Below are 25,964 nucleotides of genomic sequence, written 5' to 3'. Positions count from 1 at the left end.
CCCTCCCACCCTCCCTGCTGGCACTCTCCCACCCTCCCTGCTGGCACCCTCCCACCCTCCCTGCTGGCACCCTCCCACCCTCCCACCCTCCCTGCTGGCACCCTCCCACCCTCCCTCCCTGCTGGTACCCACCATCCCACCCTACCCTCCCTGCTGGCACCCACCATCCCTGCTGGCACCCACCATCCCTCCCTGCTGGCATCCACCATCCCACCCTCCCTCCCTCTCTCCCTGTGCCCTGCTGGCACCCACCATCCCACCCTCCCTCCCTGCTGGCACCCACCATCCCACCCTCCCTGCTGGCACCCACCATCCCTGCTGGCACCCACCATCCCACCCTCCCTCCCTGCTGGCACCCACGCTCCCACCCTCCCTCCCTGCAGGCACCCACGCACCCTCCCTCCCTGCTGGCACCCACGCACCCTCCCTCCCTGCTGGCACCCACGCTCCCACCCTCCCTCCCTGCTGGCACCCACCATCCCACCCTCCCTCACTGCTGGCACCCACCATCCCTCCCTGCTGGCACCCACCATCCCTCCCTCCTTGCTGGCACCCACCCACCTACCAACCCACCCTCCCTGCTGCCACCCACCCTCCTGCCACCCTCTCCCCTCTCTGCTGCCACCCTCTCGTCTTACCCTCTCCCCTCCCCTGCCATCCTCTGTCCTGCCGCTACCCTTTCCTCTCCCCTCTGTCCTGCCAACCTCTCCCCTCTGTCCTGCCACCCTTTCCTCTTACCCTCGCCTCTTACCCTCTCCCCTTCACTGCCACACTCTGTCCTCCACTGCCACCTTCTCCCCGCCCCTGCCACCCTCTGTCCTGCCGCTACCGTTTCCTCTCCCCTCCGTCCTGCCGCCCCTCTCCTGCCACCCTCTCCCCTTCTCTGCTACCACCCTCTCCTCTTACCCTTTCTCCTCCGTCCTGCCGCCCCTCTCCTGCAACCCTCTCTCCTCTTCTGCCACCCTCTGCCCTTTGCTGTTTTTTTTTCTTTAGTGTAAATTTCTTTCTTTTTTCTGCGTCCCCCCCCCCCCCCCCCCTTCTCCCGGTGTGCCTGCCAAGTAAAAAAAATGTAAAGTAAAAAATAAAATAAAATAAAAATGTAAAAACAGTACATAAAACACACACACACTTTCACGTGTAGAAGCATAACACTTACACACCCCTCTAAGGGTGCCTTCACACACTCCGGATCCGCAGCGGATCCAGTGTTAGTTCATCCCTATGAGAATACATACACGCAGTGGGCTTGACATCCTGCTGCGTGTATGTAAGTTCACCCCCCGCTGCCTGGAGCATACATCATCTGTTCCCCGCTCCAGCTTGCTTAGGAGGTTCTCGGCAGGATGTCCTGCTCAGCCAATCTGTGGTTGCGGCGAGGCAGCACACTGATTGGCTGCGCGGAATGAGCAGACACCGTGAGCCCTGAAGCAAGACGTAGCAGGGAGGAGGTGATGTATACTCCGGCCAGCGGGGGGGTTAACTTACTTACACGCAGCGGGATGTCAAGCCCAACCCCAACGAACCACAGATTCCTGAGTTTGTTGGGGTCACTTGTGGGGGGTTTACAATGTTTTGGCAGCACGGGGGCTCTGCGAACCCTTCGACCTCCATTCTGGCCAAATCCAGCTTCCAAAATCCAAATTGCGCTCCTTGCCTTTGAAGGCTTTCCGTGCACAGACTTTGCACTTTGTTTCCACATATGGGGTACTCCTGTAATCGGGGGAAATTGCTCTACATTTTTAGTGGTTTATTTTTCTTTTAACCCCTTGTGAACATGAAAAATTCAAAGTTACATCAATGTTTTAGTGTAAAAAATTAAATTTTTCATTTTGACGTCACATTGTTCCACAATTCTGCCCGTCACCAGTGGGGTCCATATGCTCACTATACCCCTTGTTAGATTCCTTGTGGGGTGTAGTTTCCATAATGGGGTCACTTGTCGGGGGTTTCTACTGTTCTGGCAGCACAGGAGCTTTGTAATTGCGACATGGCCTCCATCCTCCATTCCAGCCTCTAAATGGCGCTCTGTCCCTTTGGTGGCTTGCCCTGTGCCCATATGGCACATTATGTCCACATGTGGGGTATTTTCGTAGTCAGGGGAAATTACCCTACACGCTTTGCGTTTATTTTCTTTTTTAACCCCTTGTGGAAATGGAAAAAAAATCAAGGCTAGACCAACTTTTAGTGTAATTTTTTAAAAAATTTTACTCTAAATCATTGATCTTGTCTTTTTTTTTTTCATTTTCACAAGGGGCTAAAAGATAAAAAAAAACACAAAATGTGTAGAGCAATTTCCCCTGAGTACGGAAATACCCCACATGTGGACATAAAGCGCCATGCGGGTGCAGGGTAAGCCTCCAAAGGGAAGGTGCGCCATTTGGTTTTTTTAGGCTGGATTAGATTTTAAGGGGCCATGTTGCATTTAAAAGGCCCCTGTGTTGCCAAGACAGTTGAAACCCCCCACAAGTGACCCCATTATGGAAACTACACCCCTCAAGGAATGTAACAAGGGGTGTAGTGAGCATATGGACCCCACTGGTGATGGGCACAAATGTGGAACAATGTGGCGTGAAAATGAAATATTACATTTTTTACACTATAATGTTGGTCTAGCCTTGAATTTATCATTTTCACAAGGGGTTAAAAGAGAAAATAAACACACAATGTGTAGAGCAATTTCCCCCGAGTCCGTAAATACCCCACATGTGGACATAAAGCGCCATGTGGGCGCAGGGCAAGCCTCCGAAGGGAAGGAGCGCCATTTGGATTTTGGAGGTTGGATTTGGCTAGAATGGATGATGAACGCCATGTCGCATTTACAGAGCCCTCGTGCTGCCAAAACACTGGAAACCCCCCACAAGTGACCCCATTATGGAAACTACACCCCTCAAGGAATGTAACAAGGGGTGTAGTGAGCATATGGACCCCACTGGTGACGGGCACAAATGTGGAACAATGTGGCGTGAAAATGAAATATTACATTTTTTTACACTATAATGTTGGTCTAGCCTTGAATTTATCATTTTCACAAGGGGTTAAAAGAGAAAATAAACACACAATGTGTAGAGCAATTTCCCCCGAGTCTGTAAATACCCCACATCTGGACATAAAGCGCCATGTGGGTGCAGGGCAAGCCTCCGAAGGGAAGGAGCGCCATTTGGATTTTGGAGGTTGGATTTGGCTAGAATGGATGATGAACTCCATGTCGCATTTACAGAGCCCTTGTGCTGCCAAGACACTGGAAACCCCCCACAAGTGACCCCATTCTGGAAACTACACCCCTCAAGGAACCTAACAAGGGGTGCAATGAGGATATGGACCCCTTGATGACGGGCACATTTGTGCCGTGAAAGTGAAAAAAATGAAAATTTTCACTTTCTCGTCACATTTTTCCACATTTGTGCCCGTCACCAGTGGGGTCCATGTGCTCACTGCACCCCTTGTTAGATTCCTTGAGGGGTGTAGTTTCCAGAATGGGGTCACTTGTGGGGGGTTTCCAGTGTCTTGGCAGCACGAGGGCTCTGTAAATGCGACATGGCCCTTGAAATCCATTCTAGTGAAATCCAGCTTCCAAAGGCCAATTGGCGCTCCTTCCCTTTGGAGGCTCGTCCTGCGCCCCCTTGGCACTTTATCGCCACATCTGGGGTATTTCCGTACTCGGCAGAAACTGCGCTACATGGTTTGTGGTTTTTTTTTTTCCTTTTATCCCTTTGTGAAAATGAAAAATTGAAGGCTAGAACAACGTTTTAGTGTAAAAAATACTTTTGTCCTTTTTCACGCCATATTGTTGGGAAAATCTGTGAAGCACCTGTGGGGTCCAGATGCTCACCGCACCCCTTGTTACATTCCTTGAGGGGTGTAGTTTTCTAAATGGTGTCCCTTTAGGGGTGTTTTTTATGTTTTGGCACCCCAGAGCCTCTGCCAAGCTGAAGTGGTACAGTCAGAAATTACCTAATATAACGGAGCCATTGAAATTCACTAGGCGCTCCCTTATATCTGAGGCTTGTGGTTGCGTCAAACAATGCAATAGGGTCACATATGGGGTATTTCTATAAACTGCAGAAACAGGGCAATCAATATTGGGGTGCATTTCTCTGGTAATAGGTTTATAATTATGAAAAATATTGGATTACAATAAAATCTCTGCACAGAAAATTAAAATTTCCAAATTTCTTACACACTTAGCTTTTATTTCTGTGACTCCCCTAAAGGGTTAAAACACTTTCTGGATATGCTTTTGCAGAGTTTGGGGGGTGCAGTTTCTGAAATGGGGTGCTTTGTGGGGCTTTCTAACACACAGTCCCCTCAAATACACTTTAAACCTGAACAGGTGCCTAAAAATATCTGATTTTGAAATTTTACTGAAAATTTGGAAATTTGCTGCTAATGTTTTAAGCTTCCGATTGTCTAAAAAAATGAAAGATCGTTTAAAAAATGCCGCCAACATAAAGTAGACATGTTGCTAATGCTATTTAATATATAATTTATGTGGTATAACCATTTTCTGTATAAGCAGAAAAGTTTTAAAGTTGGAAAAATGCATTTTTTCACAATTTTTCACGTTATTTTGGTTTTTTTCATAAAGATTCGTTTTAAGTATCGACTCCAATTTACTAGAAATGTGAAGTACAATATGTTACGAGAAAACAATCTCAGAATCAGCCGGATAGGTAAAAGCATTCCGAAGTTATTAATGAATAAAGTGACACAGGTCATATTCATAAAATTTGCTCCGGTCCTTAAGGCCATTTCAGGCCCGGTCCTTAAGGGGTTAAGTCAGAAAGCCATCATCGGTCCTTCTAGTAACTAATGCCAAAAAGGCCTTCGATAGGGTTGATTGTCAAAGATTATCTCGTAAATTAAAGTTTTCCAAGAACCTTTATATCTGGGCCACCTTTTCTCTTTATGACCAACCTCATGCTAGACTTAAATCAACTACACCATGTCTCCCTTCTTTAATATTACTAATGGCACTAGACAGGGATGCCCTCTGTCCCCTACACTATTCATTTTAGTAGTAGAAACTTTGTTTCAGAAAATTAGACTAATTCCTGAAGTGACAGATGTTCAGACAAGTAATAGGGAACTAAAAGTGTTAGCATTTGCAGACGACCTTTTGTTTCTCCTCTTAAACTGCCAGTCCTCACTGAACTTCCTTTCACAATGTATCCAACTTTAGGGTAAACTTTTCAAAGTCAGAGATTCTGAATCTGACAATTCTCCCCTCTGACCAGATCAGATAATTAATGCAGAACCACCTTTAACTGGACCCTTCACTCTGTCAAATACTTAAGAGTTAAAGGGGTAGTGCGGCGCTAAGAAATTATTCACAAAATAACACACATTACAAAGTTATACAACAGTTATGCTCAGCCAATCGCGGGTGAGCAGCCGATGACGTGGCAGAGGGGGAGGGGGGCGGCATCAGGGACGGCTGCAGCGATTTGACCGGCCTCCCGAAGATTACGTTGTTGACAGAAGATCGGGGACGGGGGACAACACGCGTCAGATATGTATGGTACACTACACTTCCAGGTCCACGTGCGGGGGTGGGGGGAAACGGGGAAGGGGGCGATTCACATACATAACATACATTACAAAGTTGTAAAACTTTGTAATGTCTGTTATTTTGTGAATAATTTTTTAGCGCCGCACTACCCCTTTAAGATGCCCAAGCTACTAACCGACCTAAATTAAATTAGAAGTCCAACAATTAGCATAATCTAACAATCAACTAATGCTTACATCTGTCCATCTGAAAAGGCTCCTGAATGCCCGCCGTAGGGCATTTTCTGCCAAGCTGTAATGAAGGATAGATTTAGTGAAGAGGTTTCTAAGGTTAATGCCTGTGTATTGGGAGCTCGTGTGCAGATAAGGAGTCAATAGATAGGTTGAATGCTAAGGGTGACAGGGGGCATACTTGACGAGTCTAAGGGCCCTACTACACGGGACAATTATTGTGCGAAAAAATCGTTATAAAGTTCGAATTTAACCCCTTAAGGACAGAGCCTGAAATGGCCTTAATGACAGAGACAAATTTTATGAATATGACCAGTGTCACTTTATTCATTAATAACTTCGGGATGCTTTTACCTATCCAAACGATTCTGAGATTGTTTTCTCGTGACATATTGTACTTTACATTTCTGGTAAATTGGAGTCGATACTCATAACGAATCTTTATGAAAAAACCCAAAATAACGTGAAAAATTGTGAAAAAATGCATTTTTCAAACTTTGAAACCTTTCTGCTTATACAGAAAATGGTTATGCCATATAATTTATATATTAAATAGCATTAGCAACATGTCTACTTTATGTTGGCGGCATTTATTAAACTATATTTCATTTTTTTTTTAGACAATAGGAAGCTTAAAACATTAGCAGCAATTTTCCAAATTTTCTGTAAAATTTCAAAATCAGATATTTTTAGGGACCTGTTTAGGTTCAAAGTGTATTTGAGGGGCCTGTATGTTAGAAAGCCCCACAAAGCACCCCATTTCAGAAACTGCACCCCCCAAACTCAGCAAAAGCACATCCAGAAAGGTTTTTAACCCTTTAAGGGAGTGTGTAAGAAAAGCGAAGTGTGTAAGAAATTTGAAAATTTTTAATTTCTGTGCAGAGATTTTATTGTAATCCAATATCTTATAAAGATATTGGAATTTCAACACCTAGTGAATTTCAACACCTCCGTTATATTTGGTCATTTTTGACCGTACCACTTCAGGTTGGCAGAGGCTCTGGGGTGCCAAAACCTAAAAAACACCCCTAAAGGGACACCATTTAGAAAACTGCACCCCTCAAGGAATGTAACAAGGGGTGCGGTGAGCATTTGGACCCCACAGGTGCTTCGCAGATTTTCAGAACAATGTGGTGTAAAAAAGGAAAAATTCTATTTTTTACACTAAAATGTTGTTCTAGCATTCATTTTTCATTTTTACAGGGGGATAAAAGAAAAAAAAAAACACCAAACATGTAGCGCAGTTTCTCCCGAGTACAGAAATACCTCACATGTGGACATAAAGTGCCAAGCGGGCGCAAGACGAGCCTCCAAAGGGAAGGAGCGCCAATTGGCCTTTGCAAGCTGGATTTTACTAGAATGGATTTCAAGGGCCATGTCGCATTTACAGAGCCCTCGTGCTGCCAAAACAATGGAAACCCCCCACAAGTGACCCCATTCTGGAAACTACACCCCTCAAGGAATCTAACAAGGGGTTCAGTAAGCATATGGACCCCACTGGTGACGGGCACAAATGTGGAACAATAAGACGTGAAAAGGAAAAATTTCATTTTTTCACTTTCACGGCACAAATGTGGCCGTCATCAAGGGGTCCATATCCTCACTGCACCCTTGTTAGATTCCTTGAGGGGTGTAGTTTCCAGAATGGGGTCACTTGTGGGGGGTTTCCAGTGTTTTGGCAGCACAAGGGCTCTGTAAATGCGACATGGCGTTCATCATCCATTCTGGCCACATCCAGCCTGCAAAATCCAAATGGCGCTCTTTCCCTTCGGAGGCTTGCCCTGCGCCCACATGGCGCTTTATGTCCACATGTGGGGTATTTACGGACTCTGGGAATTGCTCTACACATTTTGTGGGTTTTTTTCTCTTTTAACCCCTTGTGAAAATAAAAAATTTAAGGCTAAACCAACATTATAGTGTAAAAAATGTAATATTTCATTTTCACGCCATATTGTTCCACATTTGTGCCCGTCACCAGTGGGGTCCATATGCTCACTACACCCCTTGTTACATTCCCTGAGGGGTGTAGTTTCCATAATGGGGTCACTTGTGGGGGGGTTCAACTGTCTTGGCAACACAGGAGCCTTTTAAATGCAACATGGCCCCTCGAAATCCATTCCAGCCAAATCCAGCCTCAAAAAGCCAAATGGCGCTCCTTCCCTTTGGAGGCTTACCCTGCACCCGCATGGCGCTTTATGTCCACATGTCGGGTATTTCCGTACTTAGGGGAAATTGCTCAACACACTTAGTGTTTTTTTTTTTATCTTTTAACCCCTTGTGAAAATGAAAAAATCAAGACAAGATCAATGATATAGTGTAAAAATTAAACATTTTTTACACTAAATGTTGGTCTAGCCTTGATTTTTTTCCTTTCCACAAGGGGTTAAAAAAGAAAGTGAACACAAAACGTGCAGGGTAATTTCCCCTGAGTACGAAAATACCCCACATGTGGATATAATGTGCCATATGGGCAGAGGGCAAGCCACCAAAGGGACAGAGCGCCATTTAGAGGCTTGAATGGAGGATGGAGGCCATGTCGCAATTAAAAAGCTCATGTGCTGCCAGGACAGTAGAAACCCCCCACAAGTGACCCCATTCTGGAAACTACACCCCATAAGGAATCCAAAAAGGGGTACAGTGAGCATATGGACCCCACTGGTGACGGGCACATAAGTGAAACATGTGCCATGAAAATAAAAAATACAATTTTTTCATTTTCACGGGCCAAATGTGGCCGTCACCAGGGGGCCATATCCCTACTGCCCCCCTCGTTAGATTCCTTATGGGGTGTAGTTTCCAGAATGGGGTCACTTGTGGGGGGTTTCTACTGTACTGGCCGCACAGAGGCTTTGTAATTGCATCATGGCATCCTCTAATGGGAACGGCGGCCATACCTACTTAGCTGGGGAAATGGACCATTCTAATTTATTTGGGGGTATTAGGCCAGTTTATAAGGTTGAAAATGACAGGTGTCCATCAAATTCAACCTGTGTTGATCCAGAGGAAGGCAAAAAACCCTTGTGAGGCAGACAACAGTAGCCTCATCACAGGGATAAAATTCCTTCCCGACTCCATAATGGCGATCAGAATAATCCCTGGATCAACGTGACCCCTGAAATAGGAATAAGGGACAGAATTTAGAAAATTTAGAACTCCAATGACGTGTGGTACGCCTTGAAGCGATCCAGTATGCAGAGGCCGGGGTGATCAGGACAGGTGTCACACTGGCGTCCTTCCTGATCCCCCTGTTACGCCACAGTCTGCACTTCTTCTGGGGTCTCCCTTTCTCCAGTGTGGGGGACGTCACCTGGAAAATGTTGCTCTGGTGCGATATGGGGTCCCACATATCCAGAAGCGCTGGGTCAGCTCCATGGCTGCTAAATATTAGGGCTTTATTACTACTTCTGATATTTACGGATCGTGCCGCAAGCTACAGTACCTCGGGCAGCGAGGGACCGGAGGGTGCTGGTATAAAAGTTATCCCCGTCCAGGTGGTAACCTTTATCCAGCAGTGGGAAGATCAGTTCCCGAACGATCTCCCCACTAACTCGGAGGATTGGGGGGGAGGCATCTGGGGGCTGGATTTGGGTGTCCCTTCCTTCATACACTCGAAGGCTGGGTTCACACTACGTATATTTCAGTCAGTATTGTGGTCTTAATAGCAACCAAAACCAGGAGTGGATTGAAAACACAGAAAGGATCTGTTCACACAATGGTGAAATTGAGTGGATGGCCGTCATATAACAGTAAATAACGGCCATTATTTCAATATAACAGCCGTTGTTTTAAAATAACAGCAAATATTTGCCATTAAATGACAGCCATCCACTCAATTTCAACATTATGTAAACAGATCCTTTCTGTGTTTTCAATCCACTCCTGGTTTTGGTTGCTATACAGCCTCAAATATACAGCCTCAAATATACGTAGTGTGAACCCAGCCTAAGGGTACATGCACACTGCGGAATGGCGAAGGATAACCCTTTGTGCATTGGGTTTGTGTTCATTTTTTGGACAGACAACGGAATCCGCCCGTGCATAGAATGGAGTCTATGACACGGGTGGAGACGCGCGCCTCCATTAGTCCGCCGGCGGGTGCCAGCTGCGGAATGCACAAAGGGTTATCCTTCGCCATTCCGCAGTGTGCACGTACCCTGGATCTGTAAGTGTACCCTGAGGTACTCTCCCAGAGTTTTGGAGAATTTCACGCCATACCGTGATCTCTTATTGGGACGGTACTGGCGGAAAAGACGTGTCTGGGGGGGAGCGTACGCTACGCTACCCCCAGACACATCACTGGATGATGAGGATGAATGGAGGAAAGAAGCATCCCCTCATTCATCCTCACTGGCTGTTTCGGTGTCGGAGGCAATAATAACGTATGCCTCTGACGCCGAAATCTTTATACGGGGATTGGTATATGAGGTATGTAAATGTGTAGTGGTGTAGTGTAAAACTTTATTTCATGTAGTGTAGTGTAGTGTTTTTTACGTGTTTTTTTGACTGTAAGAAAAAATATCCCTTCGCCAAGAAAGGAGCTGTTGATAAATGCCGCACTTATGTGCGGCACTTATCAGCAGACAGTGGCGGTAGGATATAGGGGGGAAAAACGCCCCTACGCCAAAAAGGAGGAGTTGCTGATCAGCGGCGCACTTTTGTGCGATGCTGATCAGCACTCAGCGGCGTTAGGGCGCAAAAAAAGAAAAAAAAAGTGGGAAAAAAATATATATATCTTTTTAATCCAAAGCAACTGATCAGTGAATGATATTCACTGATCAGCCGCTAGCGGGCAGTAGAGCAACGCTGCCGGAGATTGCCGAGACCCGCCGAACCCGAGGACCCGAGCGTTTCCGAAGATTTCCGACGTCGGACGACCGAACCCGGAAGTGAAACGAAGAAGACGCGAGGACGACGCGGACCGCAGATCTTCGCTCCGGACGCCCAGTTCAGGTGAGTATGGTACACCTGCACCACACACACCTGTTCTGCACCCCTCAGCTACCTAGCTGAGGGGTGCAGAACTCGACAAAACAGTTTTTTTTACAGTTTGATCGCCATGATGGGCCGGCCGGTAGTGGCCGGCCTATCACGGCGATCGTGGGGGTGGCATCGGCGCCATCTTTCTTGGGGACACTAATGGCGATTGGTGCTATCTCGGAAAGCACCAATCGCCATTGCTTTCCGGGTCACCGATGACCCGGAAAGCTGTTTTCAGCTGCTATATGCTGATCTGTATTGATCAGCATATAGCAGCGATCGTCGGCACGGGAGGGGTTAATCACCCCTCGTGCCGATGAGCAGAGATGGCCTGCTATACATTATAGCAGGCCATCTTCCCCGACCGCTGTGTGTGAGCACACAGCGACCAGAGAAACATCGGGCGTAAGTATACGCCCGTTTGCGTTAAAGCCCACCCTGCGGGGGCGTATACTTGCGTCCGATGTCGTTAAGGGGTTAAATAATAATCGTTCTCTGTAATTGCAAGCAACGATAGAAAAATTGTTCTTATGTCGTTGATCGCTGATTTAGATCTGAACCTAAAATTATCCTTAAAGGGAACCATTTACCCCGTGGCCCCCGGCAGAAACTGACATACAGTGACATAAAGGTCAATATACTTACCACATCGCTCGGATCCCGTTGCTGACACGGAGAAATCGCCGATTCTTCTTCTCCCGCCCATTATGGTAATGAGCTGAGATGAGTCCAACGTCCATAGGCGCCGTTGTGATGGTCTCGTCACCTCTTCTGTGCCTGCGCGGTAAACAGGATACATGTTCGAGCGAATCAGCGCACGCGCAGTAAACAGTGAAGCTGCGGAGCGGCTTCAATTGTGAACTGCGCATGCGCCGAAAATGATTGTCACGGCGCCTGCGTGGGATCCGGCGAGAAGAAAGAAGACGAGGAGGACCCGGCGTCAATCAAGTGTCGGAGGCGGGGAGAAGGCTGGACTTCGGACCCGGCAGCGCTCATTACCATAATGGGCGCAAGAAGAAGAATCGTCGATTTCTCCGTGTCAACAACGGGATCCGGGACGGGACCGGGAGCGATGTGGTAAGTATATTGACCTTTATGTCACTGTATGTCAGTTTCTGCCGGGGGCCACGGGGTGAATGGTTCCCTGTAAATCCACATTCGTTCACTCAGGTTCTGCATTTTTTCACTAATCGTTCAGTATTTTTTGTGTATGGCTGGGGAGGGGGTGGAAATAGAAGCCGCCGGTCACTTACCTCCCCTGTTCCAGCGCCGGCAACCGATCTCGCCGCCCCGTTCTCCCTTCCCGCTGCCGCTTCCTGGTCTGAGCTGCCTTGAGACGTGACGTCTCAAGCCGCAGCTCAGACCAGAAAGCGGCAGCGAAAGAACGGGGCGGCGCGATCAGGGACCCCGCGCTGGACCCATGGAGCTTCTATATCCACCCCCTCCCCGGCCATACACAAAAAATAACCCTGGCCTGGTGTACCCCTTTAAGTAGCAATGTAAATCCTTGTTTGTCAATGGGATGGAGGGTGCAATGAATAGCAAATATGTTTGGTGTAACTGGCACCTATCATTCGTCCTTGCAGTGGAGTTGTTCTGGGACGTGACCTCCGATGCTGACACGCGCCCTTGTGGGGATAATAGGTGTTCACACTGATAATAGGGGATAGCTGATTCTGTTATTCAAAAGGAGTGGCGGCCAGTACATTAGACGGGACCCCTTTACATTAAAACCCGAAAGTCTTTTTAGTTTTTTTACTTAATACAGCATATTTTTGTTGTAATTTAGCTAATTTTCATTAAAAAAAAGCAAAGCTGAAACGAAAATGTTTTATGTTGATGAATTTTTGCAAATTTGCCTGACTTGCTTCTTCTCTACAGCTAAACAATTGTTTAACTGTAGTAATTTGCAAAGTGAACTTCTGAGCGATTTGCTCATCTCTAGTCATACACAAAAAATTGACAGCAACAAAATTGACAGCAACAATTGTTTAACTGTAGTAATTCGCAAAGTGAACTTCTAAGCGATTTGCTCATGTCTAGTCATAACACAACCTAATCTCAATTGTGACAGTCTCTTCCGGTATTGCGACTTACAGCACCACATGTTAAACAAAAGAATGCTGCCTCTATATCAACCAAGATACAGCCTAATCTCCACTGTGACGCAGTCTCTTCTTGCATTACCACATACTGTGACTAACAACACAACTTGTTAAGCAAAAGAGCAAACTGCATTTATGTACACCGAGACACAACCATTAAAAGTGCGCAAACAAAAAAGTGTAAACCAAGATAGCAACACTCTCCTCCTGTACTTGTATCTGCTACACTACCTATCATCCAAGTGTGTGAATTACGCTTATACAAGCGACAATAAAGCTTCCCCTCTCACTCTACTTGCATGCCGGTGGCTGACAACTGGCTCTTATCCTTCATAACATCATCTAGTCGCACCAACAATCGACTTGCCTGTAACTGTCGAGGGGTATTTTTTTCACACAAAGGACTCAATGCTTTTGTCTGGAAGACTGCAGAGGGAACCGAGTCCTTGGTCAATTGGATTTAATTCTGGGGTGGTTCATTCTACACGGGTGCGTTTTAACTCTAAAAATGAGTTCAACTTCAGCCCAAACTACATTGCTGATCTAATTAACTAAGTAACACGATGCACACCAGGACTAATCTTCACTAGCCCTTCCGTCTTCTCAATACATGCGGATAGACAAAGTTATCACCAAGACAATGCCTAGCACAACTACAAGATCTTCAAGCCACTCTCATGGACAGTAGCAACAAAATACCAATGGTTTAACAGCAAATTCTCAGAAATCCGCCAAAAAGACATCCCAGCTGCCAGAAGATATAGTATAAAGCTCAGTGGACAAAGAACAGTTATTATCAGCTCACCATATGAAGTTCACTTAATATGTCTATGGCTCTCCAGATTGGCAGCACGTGAGATCTTTACCATAGGAATGAAGAAAGTTGTCAATCTCCAGCTTCATAAAACGTAATTCTTTATTTATGGCATCAACATCTAAAACATACACTTAAAAACACGCTTGATTAAGAGGGTTTACTTCGCAACGCTTCGGCATGTTTTCAAGTGTATGTTTTAGATGTTGATGCCATAAATAAAGAATTACGTTTTATGAAGCTGGAGATCGACAACTTTCTTCTATTCTATAGTATAAAGCTCCCCTGACACTCTGACTCCAGACTTGTACTGACTGTTAAGACACAGGGGTTACTAAGTGTATAAAATAACTTCTGTGATGGTTTAATGGCAATGTAAATGCTGTATCTTTCTAAACAAGCATTCAGCTTAGACATACTCACCTGATCCAGGCGTCCGGAGTGAAGATCCGGCGGTCCAACGTCGTCTTCGGCTCCCCGTCATCTATCTTCAGCAGCTTCGCTCTACTTCCCCCTAGCGGCTGATCAGAGTATAATATACACTGATCAGTAGCCTTGGGGTAAGATTTTTTTTCCCTTTTTTTACCCCATTTTTAAAAATCTTTTTTATGCGCCCTACCGCCGCTGAGTGCTGATCGTCATCCTACTTAAGTGCACCGCTGATCAGCAACTCCACCTTTTTGATGTAAGGGTTCCCCCCGCCCTTTTTTTCTATATCCTACTGCCACTGTCTGCTGATAAGTACCGCACATACATGCATACAAGTCTTTTTTTGGCATAGGTTTTTTTTCTCTTACCGTAAAAAAAAAAAAAAAACTAAAAAAAAATAAAATTACATGAAATAAAGTTTTACACTACACTACATTACACATTTACATACCCTATAAACTAATCTCCATATAAAAATGGCCCACAGGGTGTTTTCGGTAGAGGAGGAATACGCTGTTATTGCCTACAACACCAAAACAGCCAGTGAGGATGAATAAAGGGATCCTTCTTTCCCCCATTCACCATCATTACAGATGAGCGAACCAGCCGAGGTTCGGGTTAGTATAATCCTGAACTTGCGGGTTCTGATTCCCGCTGTCTGACCAGTCCGTGGAGAGGGTGGATACAGCCTATGGCTATGGCTGTATCCCAGTTTTCCAGGCGGTCATCATCTAGTGATGATGAATATCCACGTAGGTGTCCAAGGAGGACGCCTCGGGCTGCCCCCCAGACACGTCATCCCATCTCGCCCCCTGCCCTCCAGACATGTCATCCCATCCTGCCCCCCAGAAAGGTGACCCCATCTGGACCCCAGCCCCCCAAAATTATTAGCCCCAGATTCCTGGCTTTGCAGCACGAGAAGGAATCCAAATTGACCCCACAGGTGTCAGAGAAATAGGCTTTTTCAAACTCTATTTCTCTGATGACCTTATAAATTTGATGGTGGCGCAAACAAACTTGTAGCCACACTAATTTATAACGCCATGCATGGACCCCTGTTGATGCAGCAGAAATTAAATAATTTGGGGTGGGGGGATTGGGGGGGTGGTGGTCTTGCTGCACAAGCGCCTCAGGGTACACTTAGGCAGATTTAGACTGGAAGGGACACCAAAATCCAACTCCCAGAATGCTCCCCCCCCCCCCATCCTCGGAGTTAGTGAGAAGATCGTTTGGGAACTGATCTTCCCACTGCTGGATAAAGGTTACCACCTATACGGGGATAACTTTTATACCAGCATCCCCCTCTTCCGGTCCCTTGCTGCCCCAGCTACTGTAGCTTGTGGCACGATCCGAAAAAATCAAAAGCAGTAATTAGAGACCTAATATTTGGCAGCCATGGAGCGGACCCAGCGCTTTTGGATATGAAGTACCCCATATCGTACCAGGGCAACATTTTCCAGGTGTCGTCCCCCATACTGGAAAACAGGGGAGACCCCAGAAGAACTGCAGAGTGTGCTGTAAAAGGAGAATCAGGAAGGACACCATTTTCCGGTGAGACACCTATCCTGATCACCCCGGCCTCTGCATAAAGGATTGCTTCAAGGCATATCATGCTTCCTCTGAAGATAGTGGTTGAGCAGTGGTGCCAGTGTTAGAGGGACATAGTAAGTCCCAGGTCATGTTCCTAATGTTCCCTAAAATTTCAATTTCAGTCTGGGGAGCAAAAAATATATAGTATAGTACCATGTTAGCCAGAAAAAATTCATATTGTGGAAAATACTTGTGATCAAAGTATTTAATCTATGTGATGTATATCCCCCCCCCTTATTCACAGATGTCTTTCTTTTCTTGCTAGTAACATCCCTAAAATGTTGTGCTGTCATTCATTTGTGAACTTGTCTGACGAGGGGATCTTTTGAATCCCGAAAGATCACAATTCAAACAATTTTTTGTTGGCCAATAAAGGTATCACTACTAAAATACTTTGATCACAAGTATTTACCAAAGTCTGGGGAGGAGAAATAATACAGATCTGATAAAGGGAAGAACTACAACAGACCAGTTTAGAGAAACAAAGATTCTCCAATTTCTTCTTTGAAGGTAGGAGAGAAGCAAAAAAATTGAATATTTGTGAAAGATGAATAAAGTGACCCTGTTAAAGAACTTGTCTGTTATAGACCTTTGGCAAACCACCAGCAAAAGTTGTATTTTAAGAGGCCAGGAACAAATAGTGCACAGGTGTCAAACTGCGTCTCTCCAGCTGTTGCAAAACTTCTGGTCTTAGACTTAAAATACACACTTCTTCGAAGGAGGGATCAGGAGAGATTTTCAAAATGGATTTGCTACTGCTCTGGACAGTTCACAGAGCACTGTGTTAGGCTAGGAATAAACTACTACTACTACTACTACAACTTCTACTTGAAGGGGAACTCCAGGAGGAGGTTAAAAAATGAAACTTCTGCAGAAGCATAACGCATTACTTACCTGTCTATCCCAGTTTTGAAACTACCAAAAATCCATTTGTTTGTTTTTTTTTGCGTTTTTTTGTGTTTCTGTTCTTCCTGGTTTGGCATTTCCCAGAATGCAATGCTTTCCCTCATGTGATCATCACTGCCCCCACCCATTACAATCAGTAAAATTACTGCAGAAGCTACTTCTGTTCGGTCAGAGATGGTGAATCAGTCAGGGGATTGGGTTATCCAGCCAAGCCTCCTGTGAGATCACGCCCTGCCCCCTGTATACATCATCAGCAAACACACACAATGTCAGACAGAGGCATGTAAGATTTGTCTCCTAGGGGGGGGATAGCAGCAGGAGCAGGAGACAATGTGAATTGGCACAGGGGCCATTTTTTTCACTTACTGGATTTCTATCAGCTACCAGTGTGGCAGAACTGTACAGATACAGTAATACATTTTATAGACACATCTATATAACTTTTAATAGAAAACAAGTTTTTCATATCCGGAGTTCCCCTTTAAGAGCCCTTGCACACTACGGAAATCACATGGATAACTTGCTGTGGTTTCCGTGTGTTTCCGCTTGACTCTCAGCCCGTCCCATAGACACTATTCTATGCTTGGGCAGATTCAGCCATCCGCCCAAAGAATTGACATGTCACTTCTTTGGGCGAACGATGGAATCCGCCTGACTATAGAATGGAGCCTATGGGACTGGCAGAACCTCAAACGGGAGCGCGGGGGTGGAAATGGGCGAGAGACGGAATCCACGGCAATTTCTGTGATTTCCGTAGTATGCAAGGGCCCTAATGCAGGAAATACATAAATTCATAAATACTGGAAGACTTAAGATATTGAAATATACGTAATTAATAGAGATGAGCGAACCGGGTTCGGGTTCAAGTCCATCCGAACCCGATTGTTCAGCATTTGATTAGCGGTGGCTGCTGAACTTGGATAAAGCTCTAAGGTTGTCTGGAAAACATGGATACAGCCAATGACTATATCCATATTTTCCACATAGCCTTAGGGCGTTATCCAACTTCAGCAGCCACCGCTAATCAAATACCGAAAGTTCGGGTTCGGATGGACTCGAGCATGCTCGAGGTTCGCTCATCTCTAGTAATTAACAAATCTGTATAACTTTCTGACACAATTTTTTCTGCAGAGTACCCCTATAAGGGGGTTGTCTGATATAAATGCTTAAATAGCCATGATGCCCCCGCAGCATGGCTAATTAAGCATTTACCCCTTTAAGGATGGACTCTGGAACTCTATCCTCAACCAATTCTCCAAATCCTTGCATTTGAGTTTAAGAAATTCTAGTTTAGGTTGGTAGTAATCTGCTCCAGACCTGCTGAGCAGTGGCCTAGATCTTAAGTCCTTAACCGCAGAGGCAAGTTTGGAGCAGAAGAGTGATTTCATCTTAGGGATCATGGTTTATCAGTCAGCAAACACATTTGCATCAGGGTCAAAAAGAAAAGTAGTTAGTGGATGGGTTGCAAAGAGTTCCGGTAATGTGCAAAATGCCAGTTAAAAAAAAAAATCTATAAACCTGCATGATTTTGTTAGATTAACTCTTCAGAATTAACTCTTCATTATAGCGCCCTTAATAGGTCCATCAAGAGCCCCATCCATGGTGCACAGCTATTTCTCATTCTCTTCATTCCAAGAGGCAGGATCAGCGCTGAGTTGTTTTCTATTAGTATACACAGGTACTTTCTTTCCCTTACTTGTCTGGACAACAAATCCCCCAGTACAGCACAAACTCTTGCTAAGCCATGACACAGGGCTGGTAAAAGTTCAATGGACTAACCACGCTAGCCTGTTCTGGAGGATGATTTACAGTACACTATTATAGATAGCATGTGGAGGGAGCAGTTACTGATGTACTAGCCTTTCAAAGTGCTATGGGAGCAAAAATAAAAGAAACAGCAGAACAGCAAGGAATGATTTATAGTAAGCGCTTAACTGCTGATGACATCAAGGTAAAGGAAACGGATTTAGGGGATTAGATTCAGTAGACAGTGCTGTATACATATACAGGCCTTGATTTGACATTTGGACACAGTTCAGATCCTCTGGAGAAGGCAGACAGACCAGTGTTTCTACCCCTCCGCCCCAGCATCAGCTAAGCCCCCCCTCCTTCATGTCTTTCATTTGGGTCTGAACTTTAAGAGGAACTCCAGCGATGGATTAAAAAAAATAAAATGCACAAAAAGCATATAGATGCACTCACTGATCCCTATCGATTTTTTGACCCCTTTCCTACTTGTCTATGCTGCTCCTAGCCCCAGATTCAAACTTTTACAAAATGATCCAAGTTTTACATCATGACATCTGCCGAGGGAAATACATCTCCCAGCATGCATTGCACTTCAGAGCCAACTTCCGAGTACCTACTCCTTTCTTGTGGTATCTGCCTATTACTATCTCGATCTGCTTTTGCTTAGCACATTAAGCACAGTATGCATCTATTTTCTATTATCTATTATCTTATTCATCTATAAACAGAAATTTTCAGCGGCTTCAGGATCTGCTGCAGACAACAAGCCAATTCATGTAGTAAAAACCTATAACAGTCAAGCTTAGATTATGGATGGGGATTGAACAGGGTTAAACCTTTCTTAACGAGAGTTGTCCTTTAACAACAGCAGGTTGTCTGGTCTGGTCTAGTCACATGACTAAAGATTATGAAGAATACAGTTGTATATTTTGTCCAACTTAACACTTTTGCAACTTCTGACTGCAGCGCTCCACATATGATTTCACAAACATGCTACATTTTTGCTATGTGAAAGGTCCTAATTTGGAGTCAAAAAATGGGCAGATTGTTGTCTTTAGCAACCACGATTCAGCTTTTATTTTTTAAAGTGTAGGCTAAGAACTGTTGCAACCCTTTTAAATTTGATCAAGCCCACTGTTCCTATCTGTGGAAACTTCTTATCCTCTATTTCTAATCTACTTTAAATCATAAGTCACTTTTTTTGCACATTAATCAGCATGCTATTTTAAGCTTTTTGCTTATCATATCATACCAGAGAATGTGAGCGGTTTTTCTGTCTATCTTTGTATAATAAGAAAGCAGCCCTGTATCTCCCTCGTGTTCCCCTTTGATATTCCCAACACTGTTCAAAAGTAAATGTGAAGTAAATGTAGAAGATTTTTTCTCACCTATTGCTGGCAGTGTGTAATTCGATAGACCAACCATCCATTTTAGAAGTTCAAAACCTGGCCACATAGTACTACCATTTGCCATCAAGTCTGCAAAATTCTGATAGAGAAGAAAAGATAATAGAAAGTTCTAAAGAAGTCTGTAAACACACACCTGAATATTAAATCTTAGAATCTTAGATTTAAAAAGATATTATGTACAAAAACATTCTATGCGCCTTTTGCAAAAGTAGCCTTCGATTGTCACAATAAAGCTGTGTTCACATCACATTTTGTATTGTCCACATTGTCAACATACTGTATACCTTATTATATAGTTACAATGAGACCCTATGGGCTTCTAATGCCTCTGTATTTGCCAAAGGCCTCTGTAAAAGGTATAAGTATCTTTTACTCCACAAGAACAAACAGTATTTACCTGTGCTTCACCGCCATCAGAAGACATTGCTGCTGACCATATCTGGAAAGAATAACGCAAATTGTATATTTTGATGGGCTGGACGCTAACGCCAAGTTCAGCTTCTAAATGTTTGACCAGCTGCAGAATAACAAGTATTAATAAGTTTAATACCAGGACTCCTCACAAAAGACACTATTAGGCTACATTCACACATAGCAAAAGTGGTGGAATTCCGCCAGCCTCCCTGTCATAATGACAGTCTATGGGAAGCTTGCGCAACTCCTCTCTCGGCACTGAAGAATGAACATGTTTATTCTTCAGCACCGAGAGAGGAGGCGCGCGAGCCTCCCATAGACTTTCATTATGACAGGGAGGCTGGCAGCATTCCGCGGTGCGGAATTCTGCCACTCTTGCTACATGGAAATGTAGCCTTAGGGTATGTTCATATTAGTAGAAATACTCAAAATCTGCAAGCTCTCACTGATTTCTACGCAAATTTTCTCTGAAAAGTGACAATTTCTTTATTCAGTGCTTTTTTCTGAAGGCCCAGATTTACTTTACCTACCTTAAATAAAAGCTGACTGGGTTTTCTCATACTGACCAATCACAGTTTAGCTTTAAATTTTTTCAAAGTGCACTAAGCTGAGCTGTGATTGGTTGTTATCGGTAAAACCAAACAGTTTCGGTTTCAGTCAGCCCGATGAATCTGGGCCCATGTGGATTTGAGGTTTATTGGTGCATTTTTACCTACTTATTAATGAACACTGGGCAAGCAAATTCCAAAGCCTAACCCGGATTTGCACAACCCACTTTTTTGCCTTTCAGATCATGCACTGCAGTTTGCCCATTCTATGAATTAAGTAGAAGAAAGACTATAATACTCTACATGTATTTGCTAATAGTTAGAACATGAAACTATAATCCTTTTACCCTCCTTTGTGCTTCAACCAATTCTTTATCCACTGGAGACACAAACAGGCAACCCCCATCATTCTCCATGGAGAAATACTTTAGCTTGTGCAGAGAAACTTCTTTATTAAGAAATAGTCTAATAAAGAAAGAAAAAATATTAATAAAAGTTTTACATACAAAGAGGAAAAAGGCCTCTTACAAAAGGTCATAGAACCAAGCTGCCGTTACTCAGCTGTCTAGTGTACGGTACTGTATCACCTTTCATGTTCCCCACCAGTTAGCTGGATAAGGCCCCATTCACACGTCAGTGTCAGTTTTTACTGTCAGGAAATCCTGATCAGAAGACCTCAAATGGCATCAGGAAAGCATCAGGATTTCCTGACACTAATCCATTTTTACTTTTAAGAAAACCATTAGGAAATGCCTTCAGGATTTCTTGATGAGAAAAAAAAAAATGTTTTCAGTATGGTCTATTATGCCAACATACATCACAAGTACCCACATAGCCCCCAGCGTACTTTGCCACTGTCTCCCCCTCGTGTTCCCCGCCAACATCTTCCCCTTGTGCCGTGCCATCATCATCTCATCAATTGGAAACGCCCCCTAATGGGTGTTTCTTTTTTTGTACCTGAGCCTATTTAAGTAAGCCTCCTGCTATCCTATGTTATGCACTTTGTTTTATCTGATGAAGAGGACGTATGTCTTCGAAACGCATCATATTTGTGCTATATTAAATATATTTTTCACTATATTAAATTCATTCATTTAAGCTTTCTGACACTTCTCTATGTGGACAGCGCTGACCGTGAGTACCCTAATTCCTTTTTTATTTATTCACTTATTCTCTCCACGGGCCCCATTATTTTGGGAGTATCCTGTGTTTTTGGTACAGTCAGCTTAGCAGTCCCTAGAGGTAGTAGGCCCCTATACAGTGGACTGTCACCAAACAGGACCCTGGATTCGGATTTGTACCCTGTTGAGGGGTGATATGCACAAAGCCCAAGTGGCATCCAGGTGAGCACCTTCTCACATAATTCTTATCCTTGGTGTATTAAGGTATCACACGAGGCGTCGGTGCCCGCTTTTTTCATTTTCTCTCTCTTGCCTTAGCAAGACATGGTTGGAGTTTTAGTTCTGGGTGGCTGATCTCACCTGTCCCGGTCTTCTCTTCCGGTGCCCGTCCAGAGTCGTAGTGGTGGGCAGGGCCGCCATCAGGAATTTTTGGGCCCCATACAGCCAAAATGTCTGGGCCCCCCCCTGTCCAAAATATTTGCTGAATTACAAGCCAAAATATAATGTACGGTACCTTTTCTGCAATCTCTGATATGTCATAGTAACAGTTATCAGTATTGCAGCGTGTAGTAGAACAGGTAGTCAGTACATGCTGAGAGTTGTAGTGTAGTCGCAGGTTAGCTGTCAGTACATGCTGGAAGTTGTAGTGTAGTAGCAGGTTAGCTGTCAGTACATGCTGGGAGTTTTAGTGTTGTCACAGGCTGACAGCTAACATGCGACAGCACTACAACTCCCAGCATGCACTGACAGCCTATGACAACACTACAACTCCCAGCATGCATTGACAGCCTATGACAACTCTACAACTCCCAGCATGTACTGACAACCTGTGACAACACTACAAATCCCAGCATGTACTGACAACACTACAAATCCCAGCATGTACTGACTGCCTGTGACAACACTACAACTCCCAGCATGTACTGACAGCCTGTGACAACACTACAACTCCCAGCATTTACTGACAGCCTGGGACAACACTACAACTCCCAGCATGTACTGACAGCCTGGGACAACACTACAAATCCCAGCATGTACTGACTGCCTGTGACAACACTACAACTCCCAGCATTTACTGACAGCCTGTGACAACACTACAACTCCCAGCATGTACTGACAGCCTGTGACAACACTACAACTCCCAGCATTTACTGACAGCCTGGGACAACACTACAAATCCCAGCATGTACTGACAGCCTGTGACAACAATTCAACTCCCAGCATGCACTGTTAGTACATGCTGGGAATTGTAGTGTTGTCACAGGCAGTCAGTACATGCTGGGAGTTGTAGTGTTGTCACAGGCTGTCAGTGCATGCTGGAAGTTGTAGTGTTGCACCAGCTGGATACACACAGAATGGGAGAACCCTCTCTGACACCACATGACAGTCCTTCAGCTCCCAGCATGTCTACTAACTCAGCTCTGCTACACCGGCCCAGCACATGTTCCTCTCAGGTGTCTCTCACTTCTGACCTCTTCAGTGTAGGGGAGTCTGGGAGGAGACATCACCAATGTGGGTGACATTGGGGGAGCATGATCCCAGCATGTGCGATGGCACTGGACTCACAGGACACGCTCACCTGGCCGCCATGTTTGAATTAGGCAACACCAACAGCTGCAGCATCCCTGTCAGCAAACAAGCGCGCTGTCATGAACTCTTCATCACATGACACTGAGGAGCCTTCGCATGAATTGCTCCGCGGGATGAGGTGATGGGGGCGCACAGCGGTTCTGGTCTTCTGGGGACGGGCAGGCGAACGGCCCAGCAGCGGGTGCCCTGACCTGCAGGAAGAGAAGCTTGCCCAGAGTGCTACTGCTCCCTCTGCAGGTCAGAGCAGACTTTTCACATACACACATTCACTCTCACACATGCATTCACACACACACACACACACACACACACATTCATTCATTCACTCTCACACATATACATACACACATTCACTCACACATACATACATACATACATACACTCTCACACATACATTCACTCTCACACATACATTCACTCTCACACATACATACACATATACATTCATTCACTCACACTCTCACACACACACACCAACAGGCACTTACATTTCATTAGGAAGCTCCTTATATCTTCCCAGCACCTGCAGATCCTCTGTCCTCCTCACCGGCACCAGCTCTCCCGCCCCTCCCCCTCCTCATCTGCACGGGGCAGGAAGGAGTCTGTGAAAGCCAGGAGGGTGAGGGCCCCGGTAACATCTCCACACAGGGGAGGGAGCAGGACCCCCCGACTACAGTTTAGTGAGAAGAACAGGTCTGTAAAGGTCCGTTCTTCTCACTAAGCATTGCAGTGTCCTGACAGCAGCACCGGGCCCCTCTCTGTGAGTCACCTGGCCCGGGCCCCTTACAGCACTACCGGCAATACTGCCCTGATGGCGGCCCTGGTGGTGGGGACGATTGCCGGGCAGCTGGTGCAATCTGGCAGTGGTGGTGCAGCAGCGGCAGCAGGTGGTGAGTTTCAAGGTGCACATGTGGGCCTAAGACTTTGCCCACATGTGGCATCCAATGGCAGCACAATCTTGCCAGTAAATTGGCATGATCAGGCAGCCCCTGGCCTTCGTATGTGAGCAGTTTTGTCCACAGGCAATAGCTGCACAGAGACAATACTCTAGCTCAGTGCTTCTCAAACTGTGAGGCGGGCCTCACCAGTGAGGCGCCCCCTTGTTGTTGGTGAGGCCCAGCTGGGGAGCCAGTTTTCACAAAAGTGACTATGATCTGCACAGACCTTTTGCTGCTTGCAAAAATATAAATTTTAGCAACAATATTAACTTTTTTGTACTTGCTTTATTAGTATATAGAGCTTGGAAGATGGGTGAAAAGTAGTCCTAGCATTATTTCCAGCTTTTAAATGGACTTTCGCACAGATGGTGAGGCCCAGGCACCCTTTTGGTCAGTCTGGTGAGGCCCTTGCATTGCCTTGGACTGTTGGGTGAGGCTCCAGTAGAAAAAGTTTGAGAAGCACTGTATCTAGCTAAAGGTGAGGGGACTTCAATAAAAAAAAACCTTAGCAAATTAACCCTTAAAAGGACCATTAAACATTAACACCAATTCAAGCAAACACAAAACAAATGATGCATAACATAAAATACTCTTTTTCCTTGCTCCCAATTTGACATAAGACAAAAGTACCTATCATGAACAAATAACTTGTTCCATGTCTTGAGAAATGTCTAAAATTATAGATCCCAACGGGTCTTGCTGCTGAGAACCACTGGGATCAGGAGATATAGCCGGGGAGAGAATGCAGCAGCAGCAGCGAGATCTTCTCCCCGGCAATCTGCTCTGTCTGTCAAGATAGTCTCATAGATTTCCATTGACAGACTCAAATGTAAATCTTACCATATAGCTAGACCAAATTTGTATCAAGCTTTTCCAGGACCCACTGTACTAGTAATCACTAGCTCTGATACTACAGTATAGGATAAATACACAGTACATAATTCACCAATGCAGGATTAAATTTATTTTATATAACCAGTGTCATCATTCCTCCAGTACTATCACTCACATTCCCCTCTTTAGAGGTCCACACCATCAGACCCTTCCCCCATTTTCCCTGAGTGGCCGTTGTCTCCTGGGCCCGAGGTGATCCTATTTCAGCACATAGACAGTGCGTAGACAAAGTTTCAAACAGGGTGTATAAAGTGTGTCAAGTTCTCCTTTAAGAACCCTATGTCCAACAAGTAGCAAAAAGGAATGACACATGTAGACAGGAAGTGTCCTTATTCAGCTGTGATCCAGCGTTTCAGACAACATTCCATGTGTACAAGCAAAGGAGCAGAAAGCAGCATGGAACGTCCATGCTCTTTCAGCAACGTGTTAAGGGACAATGTCCCCTTTCTCAAGCATGACACAAGAGCACACTGCCACCATTACATATAGAGCAACATCTTGCAACAATAAAATCAAAGTGTCAACAAACAATATTTCTGGTTCAATGTTTTTATTGTTATTAATACAGTTTTTTAACAACAGACATAATAAAATATCTTCGTAATATATTAAGTTTTACAACAATCTGTATGCAAACGACATATGGGGGTACATAGAAAGGTCTCTCTATATGTATAAAATACATCACACAACAAACAAAAGAAAGAAAAGAAAACCACAAATACATGACCAAAAGGGTCT

General features: G+C 44.9%; 1 protein-coding gene across 2 annotated transcripts in view; it reads right to left on the bottom strand.

Moving 5' to 3' along the window:
• FAAH2 (fatty acid amide hydrolase 2) overlaps window positions 1-25,964 on the bottom strand; it is a 121,343-nt gene that overhangs the window by 25,565 nt on the left and 69,814 nt on the right. Inside the window, exons 6-8 of one of the 2 annotated variants that reach the window (XM_069986101.1) lie at window positions 21,028-21,145; window positions 20,116-20,157; window positions 19,698-19,797 (exon numbers count right to left, since the gene is read on the bottom strand). In XM_069986101.1, the coding sequence (XP_069842202.1) occupies window positions 19,698-19,797; window positions 20,116-20,157; window positions 21,028-21,145 (260 nt within the window). Of the gene's footprint in view, window positions 1-19,697; window positions 19,798-20,115; window positions 20,236-21,027; window positions 21,146-25,964 lie in introns of both variants that reach the window. The other variant, XM_069986100.1, reaches the window with a different exon arrangement.

The sequence above is a fragment of the Dendropsophus ebraccatus genome, chromosome 10 (assembly GCF_027789765.1).
Source record: "Dendropsophus ebraccatus isolate aDenEbr1 chromosome 10, aDenEbr1.pat, whole genome shotgun sequence".
Classification (NCBI taxonomy): Eukaryota; Metazoa; Chordata; class Amphibia; order Anura; family Hylidae; genus Dendropsophus; species Dendropsophus ebraccatus.
The sequence above is the reverse complement of the archived record's forward strand: the minus strand, read 5'-3'. Positions and strand labels throughout refer to the sequence as shown.